General features: G+C 44.1%; 1 protein-coding gene across 1 annotated transcript; it reads left to right on the forward strand.

Annotated features, from left to right (window-relative positions):
• Positions 1-1,654: 1,654 nt before the first annotated feature.
• On the forward strand, positions 1,655-25,562 carry DHDH (dihydrodiol dehydrogenase). The gene is made up of 7 exons (XM_061564668.1): positions 1,655-1,806; positions 12,379-12,490; positions 13,768-13,931; positions 16,523-16,775; positions 18,869-18,993; positions 19,518-19,668; positions 22,967-25,562. Exons 1-7 carry the CDS (start codon positions 1,711-1,713, stop codon positions 23,056-23,058), a joined length of 993 nt encoding a protein of 330 aa, XP_061420652.1. The 5' UTR covers positions 1,655-1,710; the 3' UTR covers positions 23,059-25,562.

A 25,562-nucleotide genomic window follows, 5' to 3' on the forward strand; every position in this document is an offset into this window, starting at 1 on the left:
GTAAAATTGTCTCCTGTGCATGAGGATCTTTCTCTCAATTGAGTGCAGGGCTGACGGAGAGCTCAGTGATGCTTTCGGAGAGAGCGAACTCTTGGCCGAGACCACTGACAATATTCTGGAATAGCTGGCAGCTGCTTGACAGCGCCACCAGAGCCTGTGGGGAAACAACAATTATCTACACTGTTCGCAAACACAAATTACAGCCGTGAACAAAAACCACAACATTTAGCACAATCCAAGACTGAAACCACCAAATACAATGCCACGAAGAGACAACAACCATTAACCACAAAACTAACCATATCCATCCATATCCAACCATGACCACAACTGCCGAGTACAACCGCAACCAACAATCACGGAGACACCATAAAACACAAACACCAACTACAATAACGACAAAATGTATCAACTTGAGGGACTTATCCCAAATTTAAATTACTTAATTGGGAAACACCTGGCAAATATCACCCTCTACAATTAAAACTTAGCAGGGCTTTCCTGAAAAGTAGTTTAGACTCGTTGTCGCTCCGTTGGGTAAAGAAGCGAAATACAGTTTAACACGTAGGCTTTCGCGACCAATAGCATCCATAATCCAGCTTTTTTTGGGTTAGATCGCGTAAATATATATTTAAGCGTAATACAATTGTTCAAATTATGAGCAGCATTCCATGTGAAGGTTGGCTGGGGCTGTTGCCTCTGGAAGGTGAAATTTGAGAGCTTGCAAAAAGGTCCAGACGGAATTTCCTGTAAAAGGGGTCCATGAGCGCAGATGGTCAAATACTCACGGAATTGCACGAGTCCAGTCACAGCTTGTATGCCTGACAATCGATTATCAGCCTTAACTCATAACTCGCTCCAATATGTAATTCTTTTGAGGGTCACAAGGCGATTATAAACACAAGTTAAAAGTTAATGGTAGTTAGGATATAGCAAGATCAATGCAGTACTGTACTACAATTCTACGTTTTAAAAAGGAAATTCAATGTATGAAGTAAATTGTCAAAAGTATTTAAAGGTAAGATGTAATCAAGTCAAAGGCAAAACTCGTAAAATACATAATTCATTTCCAGCTAACCGAAGGCAGTCTCGAGCTTAGGAGAATGTATAAAAGTCTACAATCATTGCCAAACTACAGTCTATAGAATTACATGGCTAGAGCATTTAAGGTACTCATGATATAGGAATCAAGGAGGGTGGATAACCCTCCATAATCAGGTTCAAGTTACTCTTTCTTGTACTTGCTGGGTGGGTGGTCCGGCACTTAGTGACATCGCTTCTAATGAAACGTGGTTAGAAAAAGATCAAAACAGACTCCGTGCACAGGTAGCGGGAGAGAATATCATTCAAATTAATTGAACTATATACACTAAGCTGATCTATGTGTTACAACTGGTGTCATTTTAAGACGACCATGAATACATTTTACGTGATTCTGACAGATTGATGTAAATTCCTTGTAGCTTTATTAGAAACCACTCACAAATGCAGTTAACAGCCCAATGTGTTTTGTGCCAACATTTGAATGCAGTGTATGCATTACTCCCTCTGTGTGTCCAGAGCGAGAGCCACTCCCCCCCCTTGCTTTTGATTGCTCAGTGGCTGAGGTTTTTGCCTGGCTTTCATTTTGGGTGCTATAATACCAGAGGTCTTGCGCTGGAATGTAAGCCAGTACTTTTACAACGCTGGGCTGACTGAACGCAAGGTACAATGGCTCCAGCTACCAGATGGGCGATCTGCTCAGCTGGAAAGATCAGCCACGACTTTGTGGTCGCATTGAGAACCCTGCCTGCTGATGAGCATGAGGTACATTTGCTTTTTACGAAAAAGTACTTCTATATTGCCTTGGTAATCTAAATGTAGTGTAAAACTAGCGTTGGAGTCTATGGTACGTATCCCTCGTGATTGCAAGCTGCTTGTTTAAACACGAATTGTTTCTATCATTGCAAATTCAATGTCATGATGGCAATGGCGTGAACAATGCAAGATCAACGCCAATTTAGTGTATAACTCTAGGGTACGTGTAGAGTATATCTGTAGAGTTTTGTGTTGAACTATTGTTTTGCATGCAAATATGTTATGTACATGTGGTGGAATACACAAAAGCATATGCATGTAATCAGAGTTCTTTTTTTTATAATGCTGAGAACAGAGTTCATATAAGCATGAGTTTTGGTACTCGCATTTTGCATTTCATATTAAATAATTTGTTCATGCTGCTGCTGCGTTTGCAATGGTGCACAGCAGAAACTCAACATAACCGTCAGCAATACTGTGACCTAAAAAAAGAATATTTCCTAGGTGACGTTTCGGGCAATGGCTCTTCATAGCACGTACAATATTTGTTTAAATGCATTTTAAAAGGTGTCAATGTGTTTAAGGGTAAGGATGTTTAACGTGTTAACAACATGTGGTCGGAATGCAGTGTTGGAGAAACATAACTTTTGCAAACTCGACTTGTTTATGAAAGGAATGTTGGAGGAAGAAAATGATTAACAGCGTGAGGTATAGACTAAAGGCGAGCTCAAAAACAATGGTAGCAATAGTTAACTTTCGGACATTGTGTGAGGATAAACATGAGGCACATGAATAGGGTTAACCCGGGAGCACGTTTATTTATGATTCATGACCAGGAAATAACGTTGACTAAAATAATTTACATGCAGTGCAAAGGCGGGTTGAAGTGACGATGTGCATTGTCATCGAGTATAAAAAATGTGTTGCAAGGCTGAGATACACAATGGTGACCGTTAGTCGGGGCATTTGTGCGTACACATGTTTTCATATATATAATACATTTACATTTGTCGAACGTTATTGTTTTGCGTGAACGTTTGGAGAATGCGCAGTCGCCTATAATCCTGCGCTTACACCGGGACCTGAGTACCGAACGGCCTTCGCAAATCCATACATTGCGGAGGGTACGACCCGTAAACTTACGCACGGTCAGGAGCAGACTTACTTCGGCCATCACGTTGACACACACACAAATAAGTAATATTTAAAAAAAAAATTTAACACGCTTTAATGAAATGTACCATACTAGCAATGTAAGAACTCCACGACTCTAGGAAGTGGCCCCGAAGCTTGCCATAACGTCAGGGAGCGTGGTCAATTACAGCCAACATCAGTTGAGCGTGGACAATTAGACCCAAGCCGAAACATAACATGTAAAAAAAAGAATGTAAAAAATGTTTTAATGATATAATATAGTATTGTCATCAGTATGGCATAAGTATATAAAGTTTGCAGTCGATACCACATTGGGAAGTGGGTTAAAACTGAGTTACAAGATTTGAGGATACAACAACAACAGACAGAGTGAGTTAAATAAAAGCGTGTAATAATAAAAAGAGACAAAGATTTAAAGCTTTCGTAACTGCAGGGATTCATCTTCTTGGTTCTTTCGGTAAAGTCAACTTTACCGAAAGAATCAAGAAGATGAGTCCCCTCTTTGTTTTACTGATTCCGTTGCGTACGGCGCGTGCAGCTAAGAAAGGGGAAGAGAGGGGGAGAACGAGGGCGCCGGGCAAAGGGTTGAGATAACTCGGTCAGAGTCCCGATCCGAGGAAGGCAAGAGGGGGTAAGTGGACATGCGCCCCATTGTGCCTCTGAAAGAGGCGCGCAAGTCGGGGTGGAGGGAATCATCGGACACGTTGGGTTCCCAGACACGTGCGGGGGGGGGCGGGTCTTATCCGGGTCTCCTCGCGGGTCCGTGGCTGGAGGTGTAAAGGTCGGTGGGGTGGCGAGGGAGGGGAGGGGCTTTAACTCTGTGGGAGGAGGAGGCGGGGTCATGAAGGAGGTCGCGGATGAGTCGGGGTGAGAGTAAGTAGAGAGGGCGGCCACTCTGGGTCACTGGGTGCCCAATGTTCTCCGCTTGGAGTGTCCTCTCCACCAAGCTCAATGTTGGGTAGCCCCTGGACCGCACAACCACGCCGAGCCATTAATGCCTTCTCTGCTGGCTGGCCGAAGGGATTCTAACCCCCCCCCCCCCCCCCCCCCCATTTTCGCGGGTCTGATAATCATCCCCATTTCCCCCGTATAGCCTTTAACAGACTGTTGGGGCGAGTGCTGTTAGCGAGCACCTATGAAGGCCTGCAGGGCACACAAGGTGGTGGGTGGCCAGCACCACGCCAGCTTGCTTTGTCTACCCAGTTGGCGATGTTAACACACCGCACTAGGTACTCATTTTAAGCTGAGTCAACCTAGGGGAGGCCCAAGATCGGTTCTGACAATCGTCACTCGTGTTGGCCGTGAGCGAGAATAGAATTCGAGTCGCCGGTTTAGTAGCACAGCGCGCTAACCGCTCCCCACACTTTCATAAACACATGCATCCAGCCCCCTATTGCCCCCCTCCTGCAGTTAAATGTACTCTGTCAATTGTCATTGATATGACAAAATTGATACTCCACTTGAAAAGTTGCAATGGAAGTACAAGTTTCGAGTGGTGGCAGCACTGTTTCCTCCAAGCATACATTCCACACATTAAGACCGCACAGATTTGGATGGGGTCAGTTCAGGACAGCTGCGGCACTTGGCAGGGGGTTTATAGGAGAGGACAAAATGTTCCAAACGCTGATAGAGGGAGGTGGGGGGGCTTTAACTAAATATACAAAACAGCCAACACATTCAGCAATGACATTCAACAAATTCGTAAAAAGAAATTATAATAGCCAGCGTTTCGGGCAATGGCCCTTCAGAGCACGTGCATGAATTATCATTGCCAGAAACGTTGCCTATTATACATGTTTTACATTTAAGGTCACAGTGTTATTGACAAATGTGAGCTTTGTTAGTTGTGCTTTGTGCACCGCTGCCAACACAGTATTACCAATGTTTTATTAATCTACAGATACAACTATAGCGATGGTTTTGGCAGAATTTACCAAGGAGACAGTGTAAGGGTTAGTTGAGGATCTACAAGGTTATGGAAGAAAGGCGGAGTCAGGAGAAATAAAAAAAACAGGAAACTGTAAAGAGGCTCTGTCCTGGGTCGTTGTGTTGAAGATAGCCATGAAGATAGCCCACTCTGTGCAGTGGGAAGGCGCCTGTCAACTAGCAACTGTGTAGCAGAGGGGAGATGCCTGCTCGGTAGAGGAGTGTGTGCATTATCAGGAGATGTTTGCAGACAGAGGACCCAAGGAAAGGTCATATCGGCTCGAGTGTGTGTGTGATGAGATAACGAATCAGGCTGAGGATAGAGCAATATGGGTATGGGTCATGGCACAGATAAGTGTGTGTAAATATGCCAATAACCACACGACGATGTTTATGTAAAACAGTGATTTATTTAACAGTATGCTATGTTATATTGGCTATCGATAAAATCAATTTTTTATAGAATGTCCTGTGGCGACCTTTAGTCACGACACAAGATTTGTGTGTACATTTATCCCCCAATTCTTATTTATTTCTTTTCAGCCCCCCCCCCCCCCCGCAAATAAACCCGTCGCGACTTGTATAAGTAGTCGATATATCAGGCCACGTTGTTTTGAAGACAGAATGTACATTCAAAATGGAACAAAAGGTCAAGGCATGTACTTTGGCATCGTGCCTGAGGGGGGGGGGGGGGGCAAAAAAATCGCCACATTCGTTTTTACAAAAAACAATTGGCAATGACCATACTGCACAGCAGAGGGTTACTTAAGGACAGCATTAGCAGCAGTGATGCACATGCACAAAACACTTAACCCTTTTGTTGTTACCACTGCCTTGTGACAGAAAATACTTTGTATAGGACCATTGTTCTGAACCTCAGAGGTATATTTTAGTTTTGTTTAAGTCAGTGATAATAATACTGTTCATGGATTGAGTTTATATGGAAAATAAGACTTCAGGGAAGACGAAATCCGAAAACAAACTGCTCTTGTGGATACATAATTAGGCTGTACGTTTAGGGCTGTCTGACAAGTATTTGAAGCAAAAGTAATTTCCATAACGACTTCGGTCACTGCTTCATTTGTCCTCAACGTGTAGCCACTCGCTTTTGTTCAGCTGACTCTTGTAGAATGCAGGTGGCTCAAAACGCTTCCCGAAAATCGACAGAACTGGGACATGGGCAATCCCACGTGAGAGCGACAAGCATCGCTGTTGCTTGTGGTGTAGCATTGTTGAAATACTAAACGTATGTTCTAAACTGTTATCTAGTACTAGCCTTTTTCCCATCCAAGGACGGGTGTATTGCAGTAAATCTGAAACTTGCGAAAAGCAGACTGCGACGTGATATTCATTGCATTAATGAGTGTGTAATTTGTAGGGCGTAGAGACACATACCTATTTGATTTTAAGGTTATAATCCCATGTTCATCATGACGTTCTGGGGGGGGGGAGGGGGTATCCATTTGGAGGACATCACCTGTTAATGATTATTAATGAGGGTGGGGGTCCATGTGGAGAACGTAACCTGTTCAAGAGTATTAATGAGGGGGGCTGGTCGATGTGGCACGAGCGTTAAGAACATTCCTGGGTGATTATAGTAGGTATACGATATATTTTACTGTGTAAAGTTGCATAAAGTTCAGGAGTCCAGTCTTCAGGAGGAGCCCAGTCAGTGTTATATTACAAAATAGCATAAGCTCCGTGTATCTCGAGCCAATTTTCCGATGCCTAAAACACAGAGGTGTGTTAATATCTATCTCATAGTGCTGTTGTGTTAAATTAGTTCATGTAATTGTCACTGCAGTTTGAACAGGGTGTAAATGTGGCTGCCAGTTTAGGAGTCTTGAGAAAAATACTGAGTTGTAGCTTTCATTATATAATCAAGCATAGCAGACAAATTGCGTCAGTTATGGGCATGCCAACCGATTAAACAAACAGAACAAGTTATCTCATAGCCTTCAAGTTTATTTCAGCGTAAAGGTCACGAGACTTTTATGGTTGATACTTTGCCCTGTTTATTGGGAAATTTTGCTTTTGCAAACCCATTGCAAATTTTCCTACCATAATTCTTGGCTTTTTACATGCTCTCGTTTGGGAACATAATCTTCCAGAACGATGCACGTTTGCACTTCTACACTGATCATTTCCAGATCCTTTTGCTCTGAAGCCTGGCTGTACCAATATAAGCATGTTTCACCAACACAAACATTTGGACGCAGCAAAATTCATCTCTGATAAATGCTAATGAAACTGAAGCTTTCGTTGTTTTTGTCTGCTTGTTAAAATAAAAATTAATATTAATGGACTAAAGCTTTACGGACAGTTTACTTCTGCTCTAAAGTAAAATATTTTAGTATCATTATTGATGCAAAACTATCCATTATGGCCTCTGAATTGCTAAGAAGTGCTGTACTGGGTATGGATGAGATATTTCTGAGTGTTGTGACCCTGGACTATATTGGAAAGGCACCGGAATGGTAAAGATGATGATGGTGTTGAAAATATGTTGACCGTTGCCTCTTCGAGCATCTTGTGGCGTTCCAGAGGTAGCAACAGTTTGCAGAGAATCCGGGGTGGTCTGCAGTTGGTGTCAATTTGCTTCATTGCAACATCAGCGATAACCAACGTCCGTTCCATCACAACACAGTCGCTACTCAATCTTGATTTGAAGCTTTCGTGACTGTAGGAATCCATACTCTTTGGTTATTTCGGTAAAGTCACGTAGGTATAAAATAAAATTAATTACGACGTTTCGATCGCAACACAAGCGGTCGTTCTCAGGCGGAAAAAATATAATCCAGTAGAGGAACTGCTGAACTAGCGAGAGAGCAGTTACAACAAGACGTTATATATGTGGCGATGGGCAAACAAGCGGGGTCTGAGCTGGAAAGGAATTCCACCCCCGCAAGCAAGTACGTCAGTTGTGTTAATGGGGGAGATTAGGGAGAGAGGGATTAGGGAGGGAGATTAGCATGAATGAGCTTCCGTCGCCGCATAAGAGTATCATGCCCGCATATGCGCACAACAGCAGTGTTAATGAGAGATTAGCACCATGAGAGGCAATCCAAAGGACATGTGAGCATGAGAGTGTAATCCAAAGGACATGTGAGCATGAGAGTGCAATCCAATGGACATGTGAGCATGAGAGGCAATCCAAAGGACATGTGAGCATGAGAGTGCAATCCAAAGGACATGTGAGAGATCTAAGAGAGAGGCACAGAGAGAGAGATACAGAGAGTCGGAAATAACAGCTGACATAGGCAGGTAGGATGGAAACATCACAGTCAGTTAAGACTTTACCTGGTTAATAACGTCCTTCCAATGATTGTTCAGTTTGTACCCATCCTCTCGGTTGAAGTTGTGTCTGTTTATATTTCTGGATGGCTTCATGAACAAATCTCTGAAGGTAGCTGGTAGGTTTGCAGAGTACCTCCGTCTTAGAAAAATCTATTTCGGTGACGGAAGCTCATTCATGCTAATCTCCCTCCCTAATCCCTCTCTCCCTAATCTCCCCCATTAACACACCTGACATGCTTGCGTCCGGGGGGTGGAATTCCTTTCCAGCTCAGTCACTACTCATTCAACTGTAAAAGTACCTCACCTAGCTGCAATGGATGGTGTCTTAGCTTGAGCTATAAAAGCACACACCACGTGTCATTGGCACCGATCTTTTCTTTTCACACCTCTGCTCTCCCGCTCTCTCCTCTGGCTCTGCTCCCTCATCGTCACATCATCACATGGCATACGTTATACATCTCTATTTTCTTACAAGACAACGTAATCGTAATGAACAACACAGTTACATTTCAAGAATTACCAACAAACTACTTTAAACATTGCACCCCTAAGTAACCGAGTTTTAACGAGGAAATGCCATTGTATTGCTTCCATTTATGAAATTTTACTTTACATTTAAAACTGTATTCCAGTTCTTGAGGGAGTGTGAGTGTGTGCTGTAAGCAACACGTGAATGTCAGTGTGGAAGAATAGGGGTGGACTACGCTGTAATGCCGCTGGTACCTTAAAAGGGGGGATTATTTTGTCCCCCATACGTATCAAAGTACGTTGTGCCTGAGGTGGCGAGGCCTGTTCACTGGCCGTCCAGCTCTTGTCCTTGGTCATGGGAGCCTCGTTGGTTTGGGGGCCGAGGCAATTCTGCTGGTATCACCTCTGCTGACGGGCTGGATACCTGCTGACCATTGGGACCTGTCTCACAGGACGGCCATCGTGGTAAACACCCGCCTGGGCTTCCAACAGGTCGAGTGTCCTTAACCGGGGTCTGGTGTTCAACTGGCAGGGTTGGTGCAGGTGTGCTGCCGAGTGCCATCACCACTCGTGGATCACTTGGGTTGAGGCTACCCGAGGGCTAGTGGTGCAGTTGAGGGCCAGTGGCGCAGTAGAGGACCAGTCAGCCTTGTACGTGGATAGTCACAGGTCCCGTCTATTTTGGCGGAAGTTTTGTTCATGTTCCACAATGCAGGACCTTAGAGACTCATGGTGTCCTACCACGGTTGCCTGCATCCAACGCTTGTCTCTGGGCAACGGTGCCATGGAGGAGAACCTGCAAATCCTTCCCGCTCCTCTGGTCATGATGCATTCTCCATTTTTCTTTTGCACAGTCAGGCCTGTGGCGCAAGTCTGCTATGTCACAGACTTAGCAGACTTTTTGGCTGTTCAATTCGACTTTCAGAGCATTGATGGTGGCAGTTGACGTGAGGCTGTCTCGGTGGTCCACCTCTATGAACTTTGAACAGTAGTTGATGGTTACGAGGTCATGCTGGCCGTCCCACTCAAAAAGGTATGTTGCTACTTTCAACTATGGCAGATCAAGTGTCTTTGTCGGTCATGGTGTTTCATGCTGCTGCTCAGTGGAACTCAGTGCACTCTGGGCAATCGCTGACACCGGCCTCTCTCTGGGCCATCATCCCGGGCCAAAACAGAGCTTCTCTGGCCTGTAACTTGCACGTTACTGTCCCCAGGTGCGAGGCATATATCTGCTTTCACATGGTTATCATTACTGAGGGTGGCACTCCAATTCTCATGCCCTTATAGATTATTCTGTCATAGATAGACAGCTTGTCATGGAAGGGCCAGAATTCTCAGATGGTGTGGGACATTTCCGACTTCGTGTCAGGCCACCCCCTTGAGTCAGCTCAATCATCTCCTGGGCTGTGCTTTTTGGGAAATGGGTGTAGTAGGATGGGGTTACTGTGACATAGTAAATCATGTTGATGTGCGCTATCTCAATGTCTGCCACTGCTTCTGGTAGGTCTGCCCAACTGAGCGCATCACTGATTGGAAGCTCTGTCCCTGGCTTGTAGGTCACTGACAAATTGTAAGGCTGCAGTTGGAGCAGCCTTAACTGTAGCCTCATTGGGACCAAGAGTGAGGGCTTCTTGAAAATAGACTTCATCGGTTTGTGGTCACTTTCCACTGTGACTGCTCTGCCGAAGATATAGTCATGAAACTTGTTGCGGCAGTCAGTGATGGCAAAAGTCTCCTCTCTAATTGGGATTATCTCTGCTCAGTGTCCATCACGGCACGCAATGTATATGCAAATACTCTCACAGGGGTGAAAGTAGTGGCGGAGCCAGTGGGGGGGGGCAGGCGTGGTAAATCCAAGTCCCGGGCGAAGTTGGGTAGTAAAGCTAGTTAGTAATAAATCGGCATTTTGCGACCCCCACTGCCACTGTGTAGAATATTATTACATGTCAGCGACTCTATGAGATGATAGGACAATAGTCTGAGTCTATAATTGGCAATAAGTACCTGGCAAAGCAGTTATAAGTGACTCACAAAATTGTGCGTAGTTGCGTATACAGTACACGACTTCCCTTTCGGCATACCTTTAGCGAGCATGATGCCGATCACACATGGTTCGAATTCGACCTTCGATCGCTGGCTGCGCCATTGCCGCACACGCGTTGAATAAAAAGCAAGGGACAAGTCCTTACGTACTAACAACTCCTATCATTTTTCATTGCTGGAGAGGTTGCCCCCCCTACCTGAAAATCCTGGCTCTGCCATTGGGTGAAAGTACATTTTCCATGGCTCTTCTTCACCTCTTCAATCGCTGGAGAATCCTTCTGCCTAGCTTAATGCGCCCGATCCCCTCGTATATGCAAGGACCTGGAACTTGAAGAGCAAAAAGTGGAAATCGGGCTGACATTGTGCAAAATCGGCCTTTTGTTCTCCCAAAATGTGGCAGAATAATGGTCGAAATGTAGTATAATGATGACTAGAAACCTTTCTTCAATGCAAGAAAGGTACAGGTGAAGTGGTGTATGCATTCTATATCACGCATATCAAGTGCATTTGTTTTCACTGCACCAGTGTGATTTCAACATTAATAAAAAAAATGTTAACATCTTATCTATGACTGCCTGGGAAGACTGTTCAGACAAGCAACATTCATGGATGAGATAACTTTTCAATTGTTTTATGTTATCCTTTCAAAACATTTATATCAAAGTCTTTTTATCATTACAATAAAGTGAAACAGAATAATTTTCTAATCAATTCGTCATGTGCACAAAAATCCACGGACAATCGGAAGATGCAGAAGTGGTGGTGTAGTGTGGGTAAACGTTAGTGTCCATAAAGAGCTGTTGAGGTACAAGAAATGTCCCTTTTACTCGACAGTTCTGAGAAACTGACGTAAATACGTGATCTTCTGAACTCTGAAAGCAGGTGCATGTCGAGGATACTATATATTTAATAGGATAGGGCAGGGGTCGGCAACCTACGGCTCCGGAGCCGCATGCGGCTCTTTACGGGCTGCTTCTTGACGACATGTACGTATGTACAGTATGTACTCAGATGCATTGCGGCTCTTGAAATACTGAATTTTGTACCGAATTGGAAAGAAATGGCTCTTCTTGTTATTTTGGTTGCCGACCCCTGGGATAGGGTAAGCAACTTTGAAATTCTTGGTAGAATGTGAAAATAAATGCGGTGTACATGTAAATCTGGAAGGGGAGGTTGAAATAGGAGCCACATGTGCAGGGCAGAATAGGGACTGTTACCAATACAAGCTAGTATGGGATCACCCAGAGGTTAGAGTCCAAGTGGCAGTTGTTGAGGTACTGTAAGAGCAGACCTTGTATGGCAAGTGTCAACTTTGCATCAACAGGGGTGTATTATTATTGATGGCGAGGTGTGTTATTATCAGCTGCATTGGCTGTGATGAGCTCTTGACATTTTCACTCTGAACATAGGTAATGATGACCCAAGTTGAAACTGAATGCACATTACGGTGCCTATGGCGACGGGTTACTAATTCAACATGCAATGCTGAATGTATGCACTATATAACAAACACATAGTATAAAATATAAAATATGGACTACATTAGCTTAAAATCACAAACCATCAGTATAATATTGACTCAAAACTCCAAAGTCAGAAGCAATAAAAAAAATTAAGCCCCTTTCCCAAACACAAGCATGACAATAACCCCCACGCCATCACTGCTGCCCTGTCGCCCCCATCTCTCTGCAGGTGGTGGCTGTGGCAGCTCGTGACAAGGAGCGTGCACAGGAGTTTGCGACACGGCATGGCATAGCACGCGCATATGGCTCCTATGAAGAGCTGGCAGCCGACCCCGACATGGGTAAGCAGACGAGGAGCTTTGGGTGAACCTGTCTCTCCAGTACTGGGATTTACACATGGCAGCAGGCACTCGGTTAATGGCGAGTTTATCTCGGTGAGGCGCAAGATAGGTTGATACCATGTACAACTGGAGATAATTCCTTGCTGGATATCAATCTTGGGTCATTTATTTAATAATACATGTGGCACATTAGGAAGGGACCACTCTTTTAATTATTTCATTGTGCAGCAAAGGAGTAAAGTGTGGTTCTGTGAAAGTCCTGATGTGCTGTACAGTGCATCAATGCATGTGTGTGCAGCAGCATGTGATGACTGAGTTGGGCCTGTGGGTGGCTGGAAGGGTTATTGATTAACCGCACTTGTACACCAGTCACGTGGTTAATGGCGACTCGGTTGAGGATTGCTGTGTGTGACACTACGTGCTGTTGCATTTTACAAGTAAAGGACCCAAATGTTGTTTTTGATCGTTATAGAAATGCTCTAGACTTGTTCTAAACTTGTTCTAGACTTCAAGCTTGGCTTTGAATTGTTAGTTTGTGATATATTCAATTGGAGGGGTTTTAGCACTGTGCACTGTAAAGGATGACGTACTATAGTTAATACTTTTAATTCTTAATTCTCTAACCCTAATACTGTTTATTCTATAACCATGTCCCATGCACCCAGAGTATGACTACTTGCAATGCTATTGAGAATCGAACACATGTACAGTAGTAAGTGGTACTATGGTGACAAGTACAGTACGTATACTGTACACATACAGTACAGATAATGGGTGTAAGATACCGATATAAGTGGATGGTATAGATAGACATACAGCTTTGGATTAAAGTAATATTCGAATAGTGAAGTGCAAATTTAATTGTCAAAAACAAAGATGGTTTATCAGTAGTAGAAGTGGGTTTCAGAGAAAACTGTTAATAGTTAACCGGACTTGGACACCAGTCACATGGTTAATGGCGACTCGGTTGAGGATTGCTGTGTGTGACACACGTGCTGTTGCATTTTACAGATTGACCACAATAAATGTGTTTGCCCTCGATTTGGAGCACCTGCCCAGGTCCTTCATTTCGAGTGTGCAACATACAGTATGGCATTCGCTATGCCACTGCTCTGGACGCAGATACACGTAGTGTACAGTGCTTTTCTGTACATCTTCACTGCTGGACAGATTAAAATATAGATTTACCTTTATCCAAACAACTTAAACGGAAATTGCACTCACCTGAATCCGTGTGCCATGTGTGACCGGTGTGCTGTGTCCAATGCCTCCTGCAGATGTAGTGTACGTGGGCGCCATCCACCCACAGCACTCCCCTCTGACCTTGATGATGCTGCGTGCGGGAAAACATGTGATGTGTGAGAAACCGCTCACCATGACCCTGGCGCAGACGAAGGAACTCACCGCCACAGCACGCAGCACTCGCCGCTTCCTCATGGAGGTGCTAAACACCAACTGCTCCCACCTCATCATTGCTTATCCTCGCTCGCTCATAAATGCCAACTTCCTGCCACTGGCGATGGTCGTGCGTACAGCAACAAATGCTGTATTGTGCTGTTTTGCAATTTTACATGACACTTTGAAGATACATTTAAAACAGCAATCCCTCACCAACCACGATTTTCGCATCTGCGGTATTTATGTATTCATGGTTTTCCTTCGGCATACCAATTTTTTTGTGTGTCCGCAGTTTAGCACGGCGACCGGCACTTATGATTTTAATTTACCCACATATGCGTTGCCTCCGTGCATCATCTCATCTCCCAGCTGCCACCACCGCTCTCTTCCCACCAACAACACTCTCTCTCACATAGTGATTCTTGTAGTGTGTGGACGTCTTATTGCTATGCATTATTCCACGTTTCTTGACCTTTAATTATTATTTATTTGCATTAATATTGCCCTTAATCATGGCCTCTAAGCCTGAATCCACGAGGGTGGGCAAAGCCCCTCTTCCTTGTGCCATAAGGTGGTGAGGCTCAAGAGTTCACTGGAGCGGCCACAGCAGGTTCGATATTCATAAGGTATTATTTATTTAAAATAATGTAAACGTTTTTCTAAAAACAGACTTAAAGCTTTCGTGATTGCAGGAATTCATATACATTCCCAGCAGCTCTCCCGCTATATTTTTCACCTGATGACGATTGCTTGTGTTGCGATCGAAACGTTGCGATATTGTTATTATTTTTATCTTTTATTACGTGTTTTATCTACGTGGCTTTACCAAAAGACCCAAAGAATATCCTAACAAGTAAACCCGTAAAAACAAAGTTTTTCACTATAAATCCTTTATATGCGTGGCGGCTAGAGTCTTCTCGTCCTCTGGCTTGAGATGGCTGCCACCTATGGGTCAGATGATTGTCTGCCACCATTAAGCAATTGGTAATTAAATATTTAATTTGTTTTCCCTAAACAGTGTAAAATTTTGGAATTTTTTTCACGAACTTAATTGTCACACACAACGAGTCTGTGTGGAAAATGTCAGCTCGATTGGATCACGGGAAGTGGGTTAAAAAACGAGCGAAAGATTTGCACGGTCCTAAGCAAGCAAGCGAACTTAATATAAAGGATTTAAAAATATATTCGCCTGTGGAGGACGCGGGGATCGATCCCGCGACTTTTGGCATGGGAAGCAAGGGCGCTACCAACTGCGCTACTCCGCCACGGCCTGTGGAGGGGTTACGCTCTGGGCTCTTACACTGTGACGTTCAGCCAAAGCCATGAATGAGTTCTATTTGAATATATGTAAAATACATTTTTTTTGCCTAAAAAGTGTAACATTTTGGGAATTTTTTTTTCACGACCATTAATTGTCTCGCACAACAAGTCTGTGTGGAAAATGTCAGCTCGATTGGATCACGGGAAGGGGGTTAAAAAACGACCGAAAGATTTGCACGGTCGTAAGCAAGCAAGCAAGCACGCAAGCAAGCACGCAAGCAAGCAAGCAAGCGAACTTAATATAAAGGATTTAAAAACGGCTTAAAATATAGCAGAGAGCTGCTCAGCCGCGCCCAAGGCATCAGCTCACCCATCCCCCAAGAGCTTTTTTGAGCTCTGGCTCAGCCCTCTCTATGTAGTCAGAGAGTACTCCTTTAATTATAACACTGGTCAACACACTTTTTCTGGCATAAGGTATTCCAACGGTTTAAGGTAATTTTGGGGTGCTGATTCCAAATCTGGCATCAGTTTTTGTCTATCACATCAGGTTTTTGAGATATAAAACATTGCATTTTCAATAAAAACTGCAGAATAAAAATATTAAATAAATGTGGATATCTACATAAAATTATATTATAAACACACTATCCTAAAAATACAGCACCATATTTTAACACTAAAGCAGTCACTGACTCGCAACAACTTGCAATCATAAGTGACAGAGTTAATTTCGGGTAAAATCAATGAAAATGGGGTATGCCGATAGCATAAAAATGAGATGTGATAGAGCAAATCTGAGATCAGATTTGGAATCAGCACCCTGAAATTAGTCTAAAACAGCTGCAAAAGTCCAGGCCAGAATTTTTTTTTGTTGACCAGTGAATTATTCCATTATTAAAACCAGTTGTTACTTAATGACCTCACTCCCTGTTGGGTATGTGGGTGTGCGTCCACATACACAACAAACCGGCTCGACCCTCCAATCGCACACAAAGCACCCAACCCATAGCCATCTCAACACAGGCGTGGGCACAGATCACAGCACTTAACCACCATTACCTCATCCTCATCCATGTCATCGTAGTGAAGGAATAGAGAATTTGGTTAGGCTTAGATGAGTGTGACCATGGCCGAGGTTGTTCTAAATCCTTATTTCCCATAAGGCCTTAGTATTGCCAACCGCGGTTTTCAGGAATGTTACCCCCGCGGTTTCCGAGGTATTGTTGTACTTGTAATGTGGCGATAATAATACACGAGGGCTGAGCTGTTGCTGCATCCATTTTCCTACCATTTCATAATTTTCCGTGGCTCCCTGACCGTATTCTCCATTCTACTCTCCTTCCTGCACCCCCCTCCATGATGCTGTCCACCCAGGCCTTCTGGTCGCGCTTCTTCCCCGCGTACGATGAGGTGCGAGCAGCGCTGGCGGAGGGCCAGGTGGGAGAAGTGCAAGTGGTACGCACGGAGTTCGGGGTGAGGATGTTGAACGTGCGTCGCGTGGTGGAACCTGAGCTGGGTGGAGGAGCCCTGCTCGACATCGGCTGCTACTGCCTGCAGTTCATCTCCATGGCGTTCGGCGCCGAGCGCCCACTGTCCATACATGCCTCTGGATTTCTCAACGCAAACGGTTTGTGCCGCTTACTGTAAATAAGATTTGTACACAATGCATCACGTGTGAGACACTCACCTGCAGGACACCAAAGTGTTGCGCAAAAAAACAACACACAGGATTTTGAGCTCTCTGTGTGAAGTTTTGTGTGTGCGTGTTCTCAGTTTAGAAAAAGACATATTCTCTGGGACACTGATAGCCAGATTTTCCAATCAGGATTCACACTTTTTTATTATTACAGATTCATTGTCATTGTAAAACTATTTACAGACATCACAATACGGTATTAATGGTTATGCCTCTTACACAAAATGATCATTGAAAAAAGCTTACAATTCATAATCAATTAATTTGCTTAAAGAAAGTGTAAACTGCATTTTATCACCACCTGATTCTGCTAAAATGATAATCCCCGAATGATAGTTAAACTAATCCTGGGCCCCAGGCACAAATACTGTAAACACACAGTCTACTTCAGGCCGAACAATAATATATTCCTGAAAAAAAATAGATCTATGCCACTAAAGCTCCCAATAGGTGCTTGGCTCTATAAGAACAACCGCCGATTGTCACTAAGTGCTGGTGATGTCATCACGGCGCTTGTGCCATGCTAGGTACACTTTCATGCCACATGAAGTGTCGAAGTCCCGCTGGCAGGAAGTCACGGAACGGACCCAGGTGCCACGGGTGGGCTAACTGAGATGACTGGCAGATCCACAAACTGTGCTTCCCACGATGCCAACTTTCTGCATTTTAGCCACCCGGCGCTCTGCTCGTTGTTGTGAGCGCGGCTCTTCTGCCCTCCTTTGTTGCTGGAGAGCGACCGCCTCCAACTCCCCAGTAGCGTACTTCACGAACCTCTTCCAGAGAGGCCGATCTTGACAATGCTGGTACCAGTCATCGGCAAGTCAAATCAACTCAACATTTTTCTGTACCATATCAGTCCATCTCTTGTTTAGCACCATCTATCCGGCCAAAAGAGAAGCTGTTTGGGAATGTGGTGGTTGGGCTTGCGGGCTACATGACCCAGCCAACGCAGTCTCACTTGCCAAATAAGCTCACTGATGGGACTTTGTCGATATCTTTCAAGGATCTGTGAGTGCCTCACACAATCCATCTGGTTAAACCCAAGATGGATTGTAGGCAGGCTTGCCTGAATGTTTTAAACTTGATGCAGATGTTGCTTTAGAGGGCTCCACATCTTACAAGCATAAATACGGGAGGGCATAACTGTGGCCGAGAAGAGCTGGAGCTTTGTATGATGTGACAGGCCAGGTAGCTTCCACACAGGGTTATGCAGCCAATGAAACGATAATGCCGCTTGACTGAAGACCTGGAGCTTTGTATGAAGCAACAGGCCAGGTAGCTTCCACACGGTTATGCAGCCAATGAAACGATAATGCCGCTTGACTGAAGACCTGGAGCTTTGTATGAAGCGACAGGCCAGATAGCTTCCGCACAAGGTTAACGCAGCCAATGAAAAGATAATGCTGATAGACGGATTCAGAGTAAGACCTCGGCTACCAAACCTGAGCTTATCATAAGCATGCTGCCCATGAATGGAAACTTCTCCAATCTCTTCACAACTGTCCCATCACACAATGGGAGTTGAGGGAGGGGAGCATTTAATGACATAAAATACCCAGGCAGATACTTTGTTTTTGTGGGGCTGATCGTGGGGCCCCATATCTTAGTAGCATGCTCCAGGTTTAGCAGTAGAAGGTTCAACTCCTTCTCAGAGTGGGCATCAATCACCAGATCATCCGCATACATATGGTTGACCAATAGAGAGCCGTCCTTGGACCGCACTCAGGCATCGATCAGCTATCACACCTGGCATCACAATCAGTGGCAGCGAGTAGCTCCTATGTTTTTATAGTCTCAAGTAATGTGTTATGAGGTAGCGAGTTTCACCCGAACAGGTCATCATTCTCAAGTAATGCATGCATGCATTACTTGAGAATGGAATATCAAATGTGGATTTTATTGTCTCCTCAAATTCGTCACAAGCCTCCAAATATTACAATTTAGTCCTTTCTTTCACGGATGTGCACTGTGTAATGTGTTGGACATTGTTGTTCTAGTTTAACAGGTTGTGCGTGGTCTGGCAGGTGTTGATGAGACTGTGACGGTGGTGCTCAAGTACTCACGAAAGCGCATGGGCATCTTCACCTGCAGCTCCGCATACAAGCTAGCCAATGAGGCCTGCATCTTTGGCACCAAGGGTTCAATCAAGGTACCAGTCCTGCATAGAGCATTACAGTTGGGAATGCAACCAACACGTAACCCATTGCTGTGGATATTTAGGTTTATGAACTCAGTCTATTGTATTATAGTTTATGAGCAAGATATACTGTACTGTACTGTTGGGTGCCATTTTTGTACAGCACTTAAAATGGAATTGAAAAGGTTGCATGTTCAAATACAGTCAGGATTTTACTCAGCCCATTGCCCTTACAAAATTAGTAAAACACTCAATGGGAAGATTAAAAGTGGGTTTGCAGTTGAGGGACTGATCCCCACAATATGAATGTGGAATTTCCTTCGCTGGCTCAGGGCCATCTGCCCAATGCCCGGTTAATCAGAGATGCCTCTTAATTTTAATTTTGAAAAATCTAAATCATATCAGAGTTGACCCCATTCTAGACAGATGGACAAAGCTTATGAATGCAAAGCTAATGCATCGTGTTTTTACTGGAATCGGAAAGTTATCAAAATGAACCGCATTAACATAGTGGTGTGTGCTTGCTGTGTCTTTAGATCCCTGATACGATGTGGAGTCCATCGAAAGTGATAATCAATGGAGAGGAGAAGGAATTTGTGCTGCCCCCACCGTCCATACCACTCAACTTCATAACTAGCACCGGCATGAGATACGAGGCTGCTGAGGTCCGCCGCTGCCTCCTGCAGGGTACGTGCTCGCTCCAGAATCACAGCCTTGAACTCCAAGCATGAGGCCCAAACTTGATCCGGCTTCAGTATCACATTCTTTTTTCTATTCTTGTGCATGATGGAAATATGTTCAGCAGCTTAATGCCAATGTCGAGGTCTGCTAGCCATGACAAGAGGACTTCAAGAGAAAGTTGTGTAGTTGAGCTATTTCTCCTTTGAAGGAACGAATGCATCTGATGATTTTGGCCTATTTCAGCAGCAGGCCATAATGCCAAGCAGCGTCATGGCTCTGCCATTTTCTGCCGACACTGTAAAGCAGCTTCTATGAGAGTGGCGAAGGCAAAGGTCTGTTCGCAGCAGCTACAGCCAGTTTGAAATCGGGACTGTTTGGGAGGCAGTTGGGGGTTGATAATGGGGGAAATCAAGTAAGGCTTGGAGGTGCAGGACAAGAGAGATACAGTGATACCTCGGTTCACGAACTTAATTCGTGAACTGACTCTGGTCGCGAACCGAATTGGTCGTGAACCGAGGCACATTTTCTCATAGGGTTCAATGTAAATCCGGTTAATTCGTTCTGACCTTTTTTTTTGGTTTTTGAAGCACAAAAATATGAAACAAATTACAATACACATTAGTACTGTACAGTATAGTAATGTATAAAGAGAGAACACTAACCTTGCTTGAGATGACTTTAGTAAGCACTCAAACGGGTGAACTGTACAATACAGTAAGTACAGTATTGTACAGTACAGTAGTACAGTACAGTACTGTATGTGCTAAAAAGCACACCAAAAAGCAAAAAGTCACTGAAAGTGTCTTCACAGTACTCAGAGTACTTCTTTCTGTGTCTCTTCTTCTCTCCACGATCTTCCTACAGGAAGTCACGACCATGTGACAACCTGGAAATAGCATTAAAATGGCCGCGGCTCCTGTTCATGAACCGAAGTGGAGTTCGTGAACCGGAGCATATTTTTATGAACTTTTCTGTTCGTGAACAGAAGCGTTCGTGAACCGAGGTATCACTGTATTGGCCCGGTAGCTGGAGGGCGAGTCTTGCAGATTTTGTGGGGTTTTCGGATGGCAATGACTTTGGCTTCCATGCTTTTGGGATTTTCCCCATTCAGTGTATGACGGTAAAGAGGTTTGCCAGCCATTGTTGTCCATATAGTCGCAGGTACTTCTGCAACTCAGAACATAGGCCATCATATATCGGTGCCTCCTTTGATTTTGTGGCCCTGGGGGCTGCTTCTTCTTCAGCGTATGGTCTTGCTAGGTCTGTTATTGTGGTAGTCGGACCAATGTGTTGTTTCTCTGAACAAGACAGCAGGGTGTGAAAAGCCACATTCTTTTTTGGGGATTTCTGGCAGTCTGTGTTCTGTTGGTTTTGAAGCAACTAGGTTCAAGTGTTGCCCACATGGCTTGAGGCTAGAGTGAGTGATGTACAATTCTTTAGTAACGTCTTCCCAATACTTTCTTCATTCAGAGTGCAAGGACTCCAACAGTGCAGTACCCTCATTGGTCAACAGTTCTGATGAACTCTTTCAAGAGTTGCTCTGTTTCTGGTTGCCAACTTGGTGTATAGACATTCCTGCAGTGACCCCCTTGGGATTTTTTTCTGCAGCAGATGTAAAAATTTCAAATAAGTTACCAAAGTTTTCGGGCTTCTATTGGGCCTCAATTTATTTTCATAGTCAGGCTTCAGTTGGCCTTCTGAAAGTTCCAAGGCAGCTGAGTAACACATCAGACACAGGTATCCACGATTATAGTTTCAGGTGTGATGTTGATAAGTGTGAAGGCTTTCGCGACCAATATTATTCATAATAAAGGTTTTTGGGTTAGATCGCCTAAGTATAAATGTGTCGAAACCTTCCACCACCCGACACGGCCAATGAGTAAGGGATTTGTTATGTAAACAAAATGCCAAATAGTTACTACTTCAGCCAACCGGTGTGTTGAAGAGTGATTACACAACATTTACAATCTGAGTACAAGGTTTCGCTGGTAATTACATCCAGCATCATCGGGTGATTTACCAGAATAGTGAAGCCATCCACCTGCTTCCGGTCTTAATTAGAGCAGCAGCAGGACGATGGCATCACTGAACCCCATCAGGTGCAGAGATCAGAGGCGGAGGAGGGGGGGTATTGTAATTATATAATAGATTAGTAACCAGTCAATTAGTATGTGATTCCTCTATAAAAAAAAAAAGGAATCACTGAAGGGCATGCATTGTATGACCCAGTCCATGTCACATTCACACTAAAGTTGTAGTAACATAATATGTGCTGTAGAAAAAAAAGTTTCCAAGAGATCGGGTCATTCACCTTCTCAACCTGTGAGTATACGGGTTGTTTTGCCTGTTTTTACATCTAGTTGTATTGCTTCAGGTGGGTTCTGTCCTGTATTCACAATTCTGTTTGCTTTACTGTACTGTACCTTTAGAACCAGTGTATTTGAGGATTTTTGAAAGTTTCCCAAGTCAACCCAGATCTTGCTTCTGATGCTCATAACAAGCAGGAGAACTCTCAATCTGTCCTAAATGCCTGCTTTGTTAATCCCTTGGTTGTTAGAATGGCGATTTACAGTCATATGGTACCTATGTAGGACTCTTACTGACGTGACAACTTCTTTGTCTTTCTCATTCCTTTTATTCCGCATATAGTTCACATCTCCGACAGCATCACTCAATGTTTCTCCATGCTCTTCAATGCACAACTCTCCATCTCTCTCTGTACCAAGCTCCGTTACTCCGCTTCTTCGCTACGCTGTACTCGCTCCGTCCTTGCTACTCTGTCCATACTCTCTATATCCACTGCTACCGTATACTGTATTCTCTTTGTCCACTGCTACCTCATACTATCCACTCTTATCCACTGCTACCTTATACAATACATTCTTGTCCAGGCACCAACTCCAACGCTAACTCCAACTGCGACTCCAACCCTAACAATGACTCCCGTATCTCCATACGCTCACTGCCTTTATCCCCGAACCAATCAGCCCCAATTTATTATGTCATCCCCCGCTTCGCTACTCGCCCCCAGGCCCCCAGCCTCACGTGATCCTGTTATCGTCGCCACCCCTACCCAGTCATCAATCACTCACCCTCTCGACCAATCACCGACCTGCGTTCTCAGTTACCCTTAACACCTGTGGCGTCTCTTATGACCTCACCCCTTAATTGGCACAACAACAACTGTATATCCTCAGTTGCACCCACTGTACTCTGCACGCTCGCATCGCAACCAAACACGTGGCGCGTGTCATTTAAAGTCCTACACCTATAATAGTGAATGTCTGCTCCGTGGTGAGTGCAGGTCTTACGGAGAGTCGCGTAATGCCTCTGGAAGAGAGCGAGCTCCTGGCTGGAATTATGGACGAGATTCTGCAGCAGCTGGCAGCAGTTTGACGTCACTGGTGTCCAGGGGAGAACCACCGTTAGCAGCTACAAACCGCAAACACCAATTACAACCATTTTTCCCACAGCCATACGTGATAATACAACAAAAACTCAACACACTCACCAAAAAATCGGCGACGTTATGACACTATCAGCAATAATCTCCAACAACAGTCACAAAAAACTATCCACCAACCATATCCATCAACCAAAATAACTATTGCAAACAGAACCTTCAGTCAGCAATTCTGTACTGGTCTTGTGCCTTTTAAAGGTTGTTTTCCTCTCAGTGCTTTACATGAGCAAATAACTTACGTCTGTGAAATGCAGTTAATGCATGCACAATAGGGCTCGTGCAACTATAGTTTGGATGTGTGCTATAAGGTATGTTTTTTTGTAACAAAATTGCAAGGGAGAGTTCACTCATACCTCACTCCTTTGGCCTACACAGCAGAGGGCAGCACTTTCTCACCCACTCCGCATAGTTTGTCCCATAGCAATCAAACATATACAGGGTGTTTGAAAAATATTGACCCGATTTGAACTGCCTATGAATTAAACTCTTACCACTTAAAAGGGCGGGGCATAGAGTTTCAAATGATTACCGCTAGATGCCTCTCCCATCGCACAAACAGCCCCTAGCCTCAGTCATTCGCAAGATGGTGACCCTGCAACACAAGGCATTTTGCGTTCTGCAGTTCAGCAATACTGAATCCATAATTGCGGTGCAGCGTGCGTTTCAACGGCGTTTTGGCATTGATCCGCCAATCTCAAAGAGCATTCCTCATTGGTACTGACAATTTAAGGAAACAGGCTGTTTATGTAAGGGGAAGAGCACAGGGCGACCATGCACCTCAGAGGAAAACGTGAGAAGAGAGGCGTTTGGGACGAATTCAACTATCGTCTCGATGTTGTCCGTACAGCAGGTGGATGGCACATAGAGCATTTATAAAATGGTTAGTAAAACTTGATAACTCATTAGACCGTTTGTAACTTTGTGTGTAATTGTAACATGTTGCCATCGTGAAATATGCTGCTTTGAAATTGGGTCCATCATTTAAAACACACTGTATTTTAATTCTCAAAGGTGAAATTCATCCAAGTTAAGTGCAGAAGCAAATTCATTCTAATGGTTTTATGTGCAGTCAATGGTGACCGGGATGAGACCATAAACTCGCTACACTTGAGGACCCAGTTGAATCCCAGGTGATTACCTGAGTTTGAACCCAAGATCTTAGCGGTACCAGATTAAGCCCCTTGATGTTAATGTTAAATACATTAAGGATTTTTTATCATGACTTAAAGCTTTCGTGACTGCAGGAATAACCTATCTACGTGACTTTACCGAAAGAATATGTAATACATTTCAGAGTATTATCATGCATTAATCAGAATTAAAGATTTCATAGCCAACAAAATGGCATGGCCAATAATTTTGTAACAGTAAAGCAAAACTGCACTTCAGTACGGCATAATTAGGCATATTTATTGCTATGGGATTATGGAAAATTTCTCCTCACCACTGCAGGACCTCTGAAAGTAGGAATTGTCATCTCTCAATGCATGTATATAAATACAACCTGCCCCGTTCATGAACATTCCTAACTGGTAATGTGCATCAACTGAGACAAAATATTACGTTTAATAGTATGATGATACAGGACACATCCTCCATGTTGCTTTACAGTGCTACCTTTTGAAAGGCCACCTTTGTCCAAGGATGGTGATGGCTGAGATTGCGGCTACGTGCCACCAGAGGGCATGTGTTACCAGGTTTCTGTGAGGAAGGCAGTTCAGCATCTCAACGTGCATTCCCGTAACCACCCATTTCTTCCAACATAAATTAGTATGGACATTCACCATCACCAGCCATTGTCAATCTACTGCTGGATGAAGCCCTTCCCCAAACTGGTGTCTTATCACGATCCTGCTTGGCTGCCAATCCATTATTATTCTTGACCATGGGACAAACAAACAAAATGAAAATGTAATTCCATACCATAGGCAAATCTGTCACGAGGGTACAGCGAATTTGAGCGACCGCCCAAGGCCTGCGCTTCGATGTCACGGGTGTCAGATGTAATACTTCAGGTTTACCTTTTAAAGCGTCGGGGGACCCACGGTGGGATTTGCCCTGGGTCTTTCACCCCCCTATGAACTGCCCTGACCATAGGGCATTTGTGCTCATGATATACAATCACGTATCAATTTAATGAACTGTAGGTAAGCTCATTTGTTTTTGTTTACTTGTACACAAAAGAGCCTGCAGCTTAGTAGGCAGTAAGATGCACTGTTGCGCGCCTAATATTTCATGAGCATGTCAACGTATCCTCGAGGAATCAGGATTTGAATGAACACATCCACGTATACGGTGGAAATCTACAACCTTACAATTCTGAAAGCAATAGAAAGCAGTTTTGTGATTTATTATATTCCTGATTAACTGACTGTTGCCTGTACTACTTAAAAGGTGAAATGTACTTGATTGGATTTCAATAAACTCTCCGCTTCCA

The sequence above is a fragment of the Lethenteron reissneri genome, chromosome 33 (assembly GCF_015708825.2).
Source record: "Lethenteron reissneri isolate LAM-NWPU_2019-01 chromosome 33, ASM1570882v1, whole genome shotgun sequence".
Classification (NCBI taxonomy): Eukaryota; Metazoa; Chordata; class Hyperoartia; order Petromyzontiformes; family Petromyzontidae; genus Lethenteron; species Lethenteron reissneri.

Bases quoted from the DNA above. Each gene is read 5' to 3' on its own strand.
- DHDH (XM_061564668.1), top strand. From the start codon at position 1,711: ATGGCTCCAGCTACCAGATGGGCGATCTGCTCAGCTGGAAAGATCAGC. The intron at 18,994-19,517 runs GTACCAGTCCTG...CTGTGTCTTTAG, and splicing joins GCACCAAGGGTTCAATCAAG to ATCCCTGATACGATGTGGAG. The intron at 19,669-22,966 runs GTACGTGCTCGC...TGGTGAGTGCAG, and splicing joins CCGCCGCTGCCTCCTGCAGG to GTCTTACGGAGAGTCGCGTA.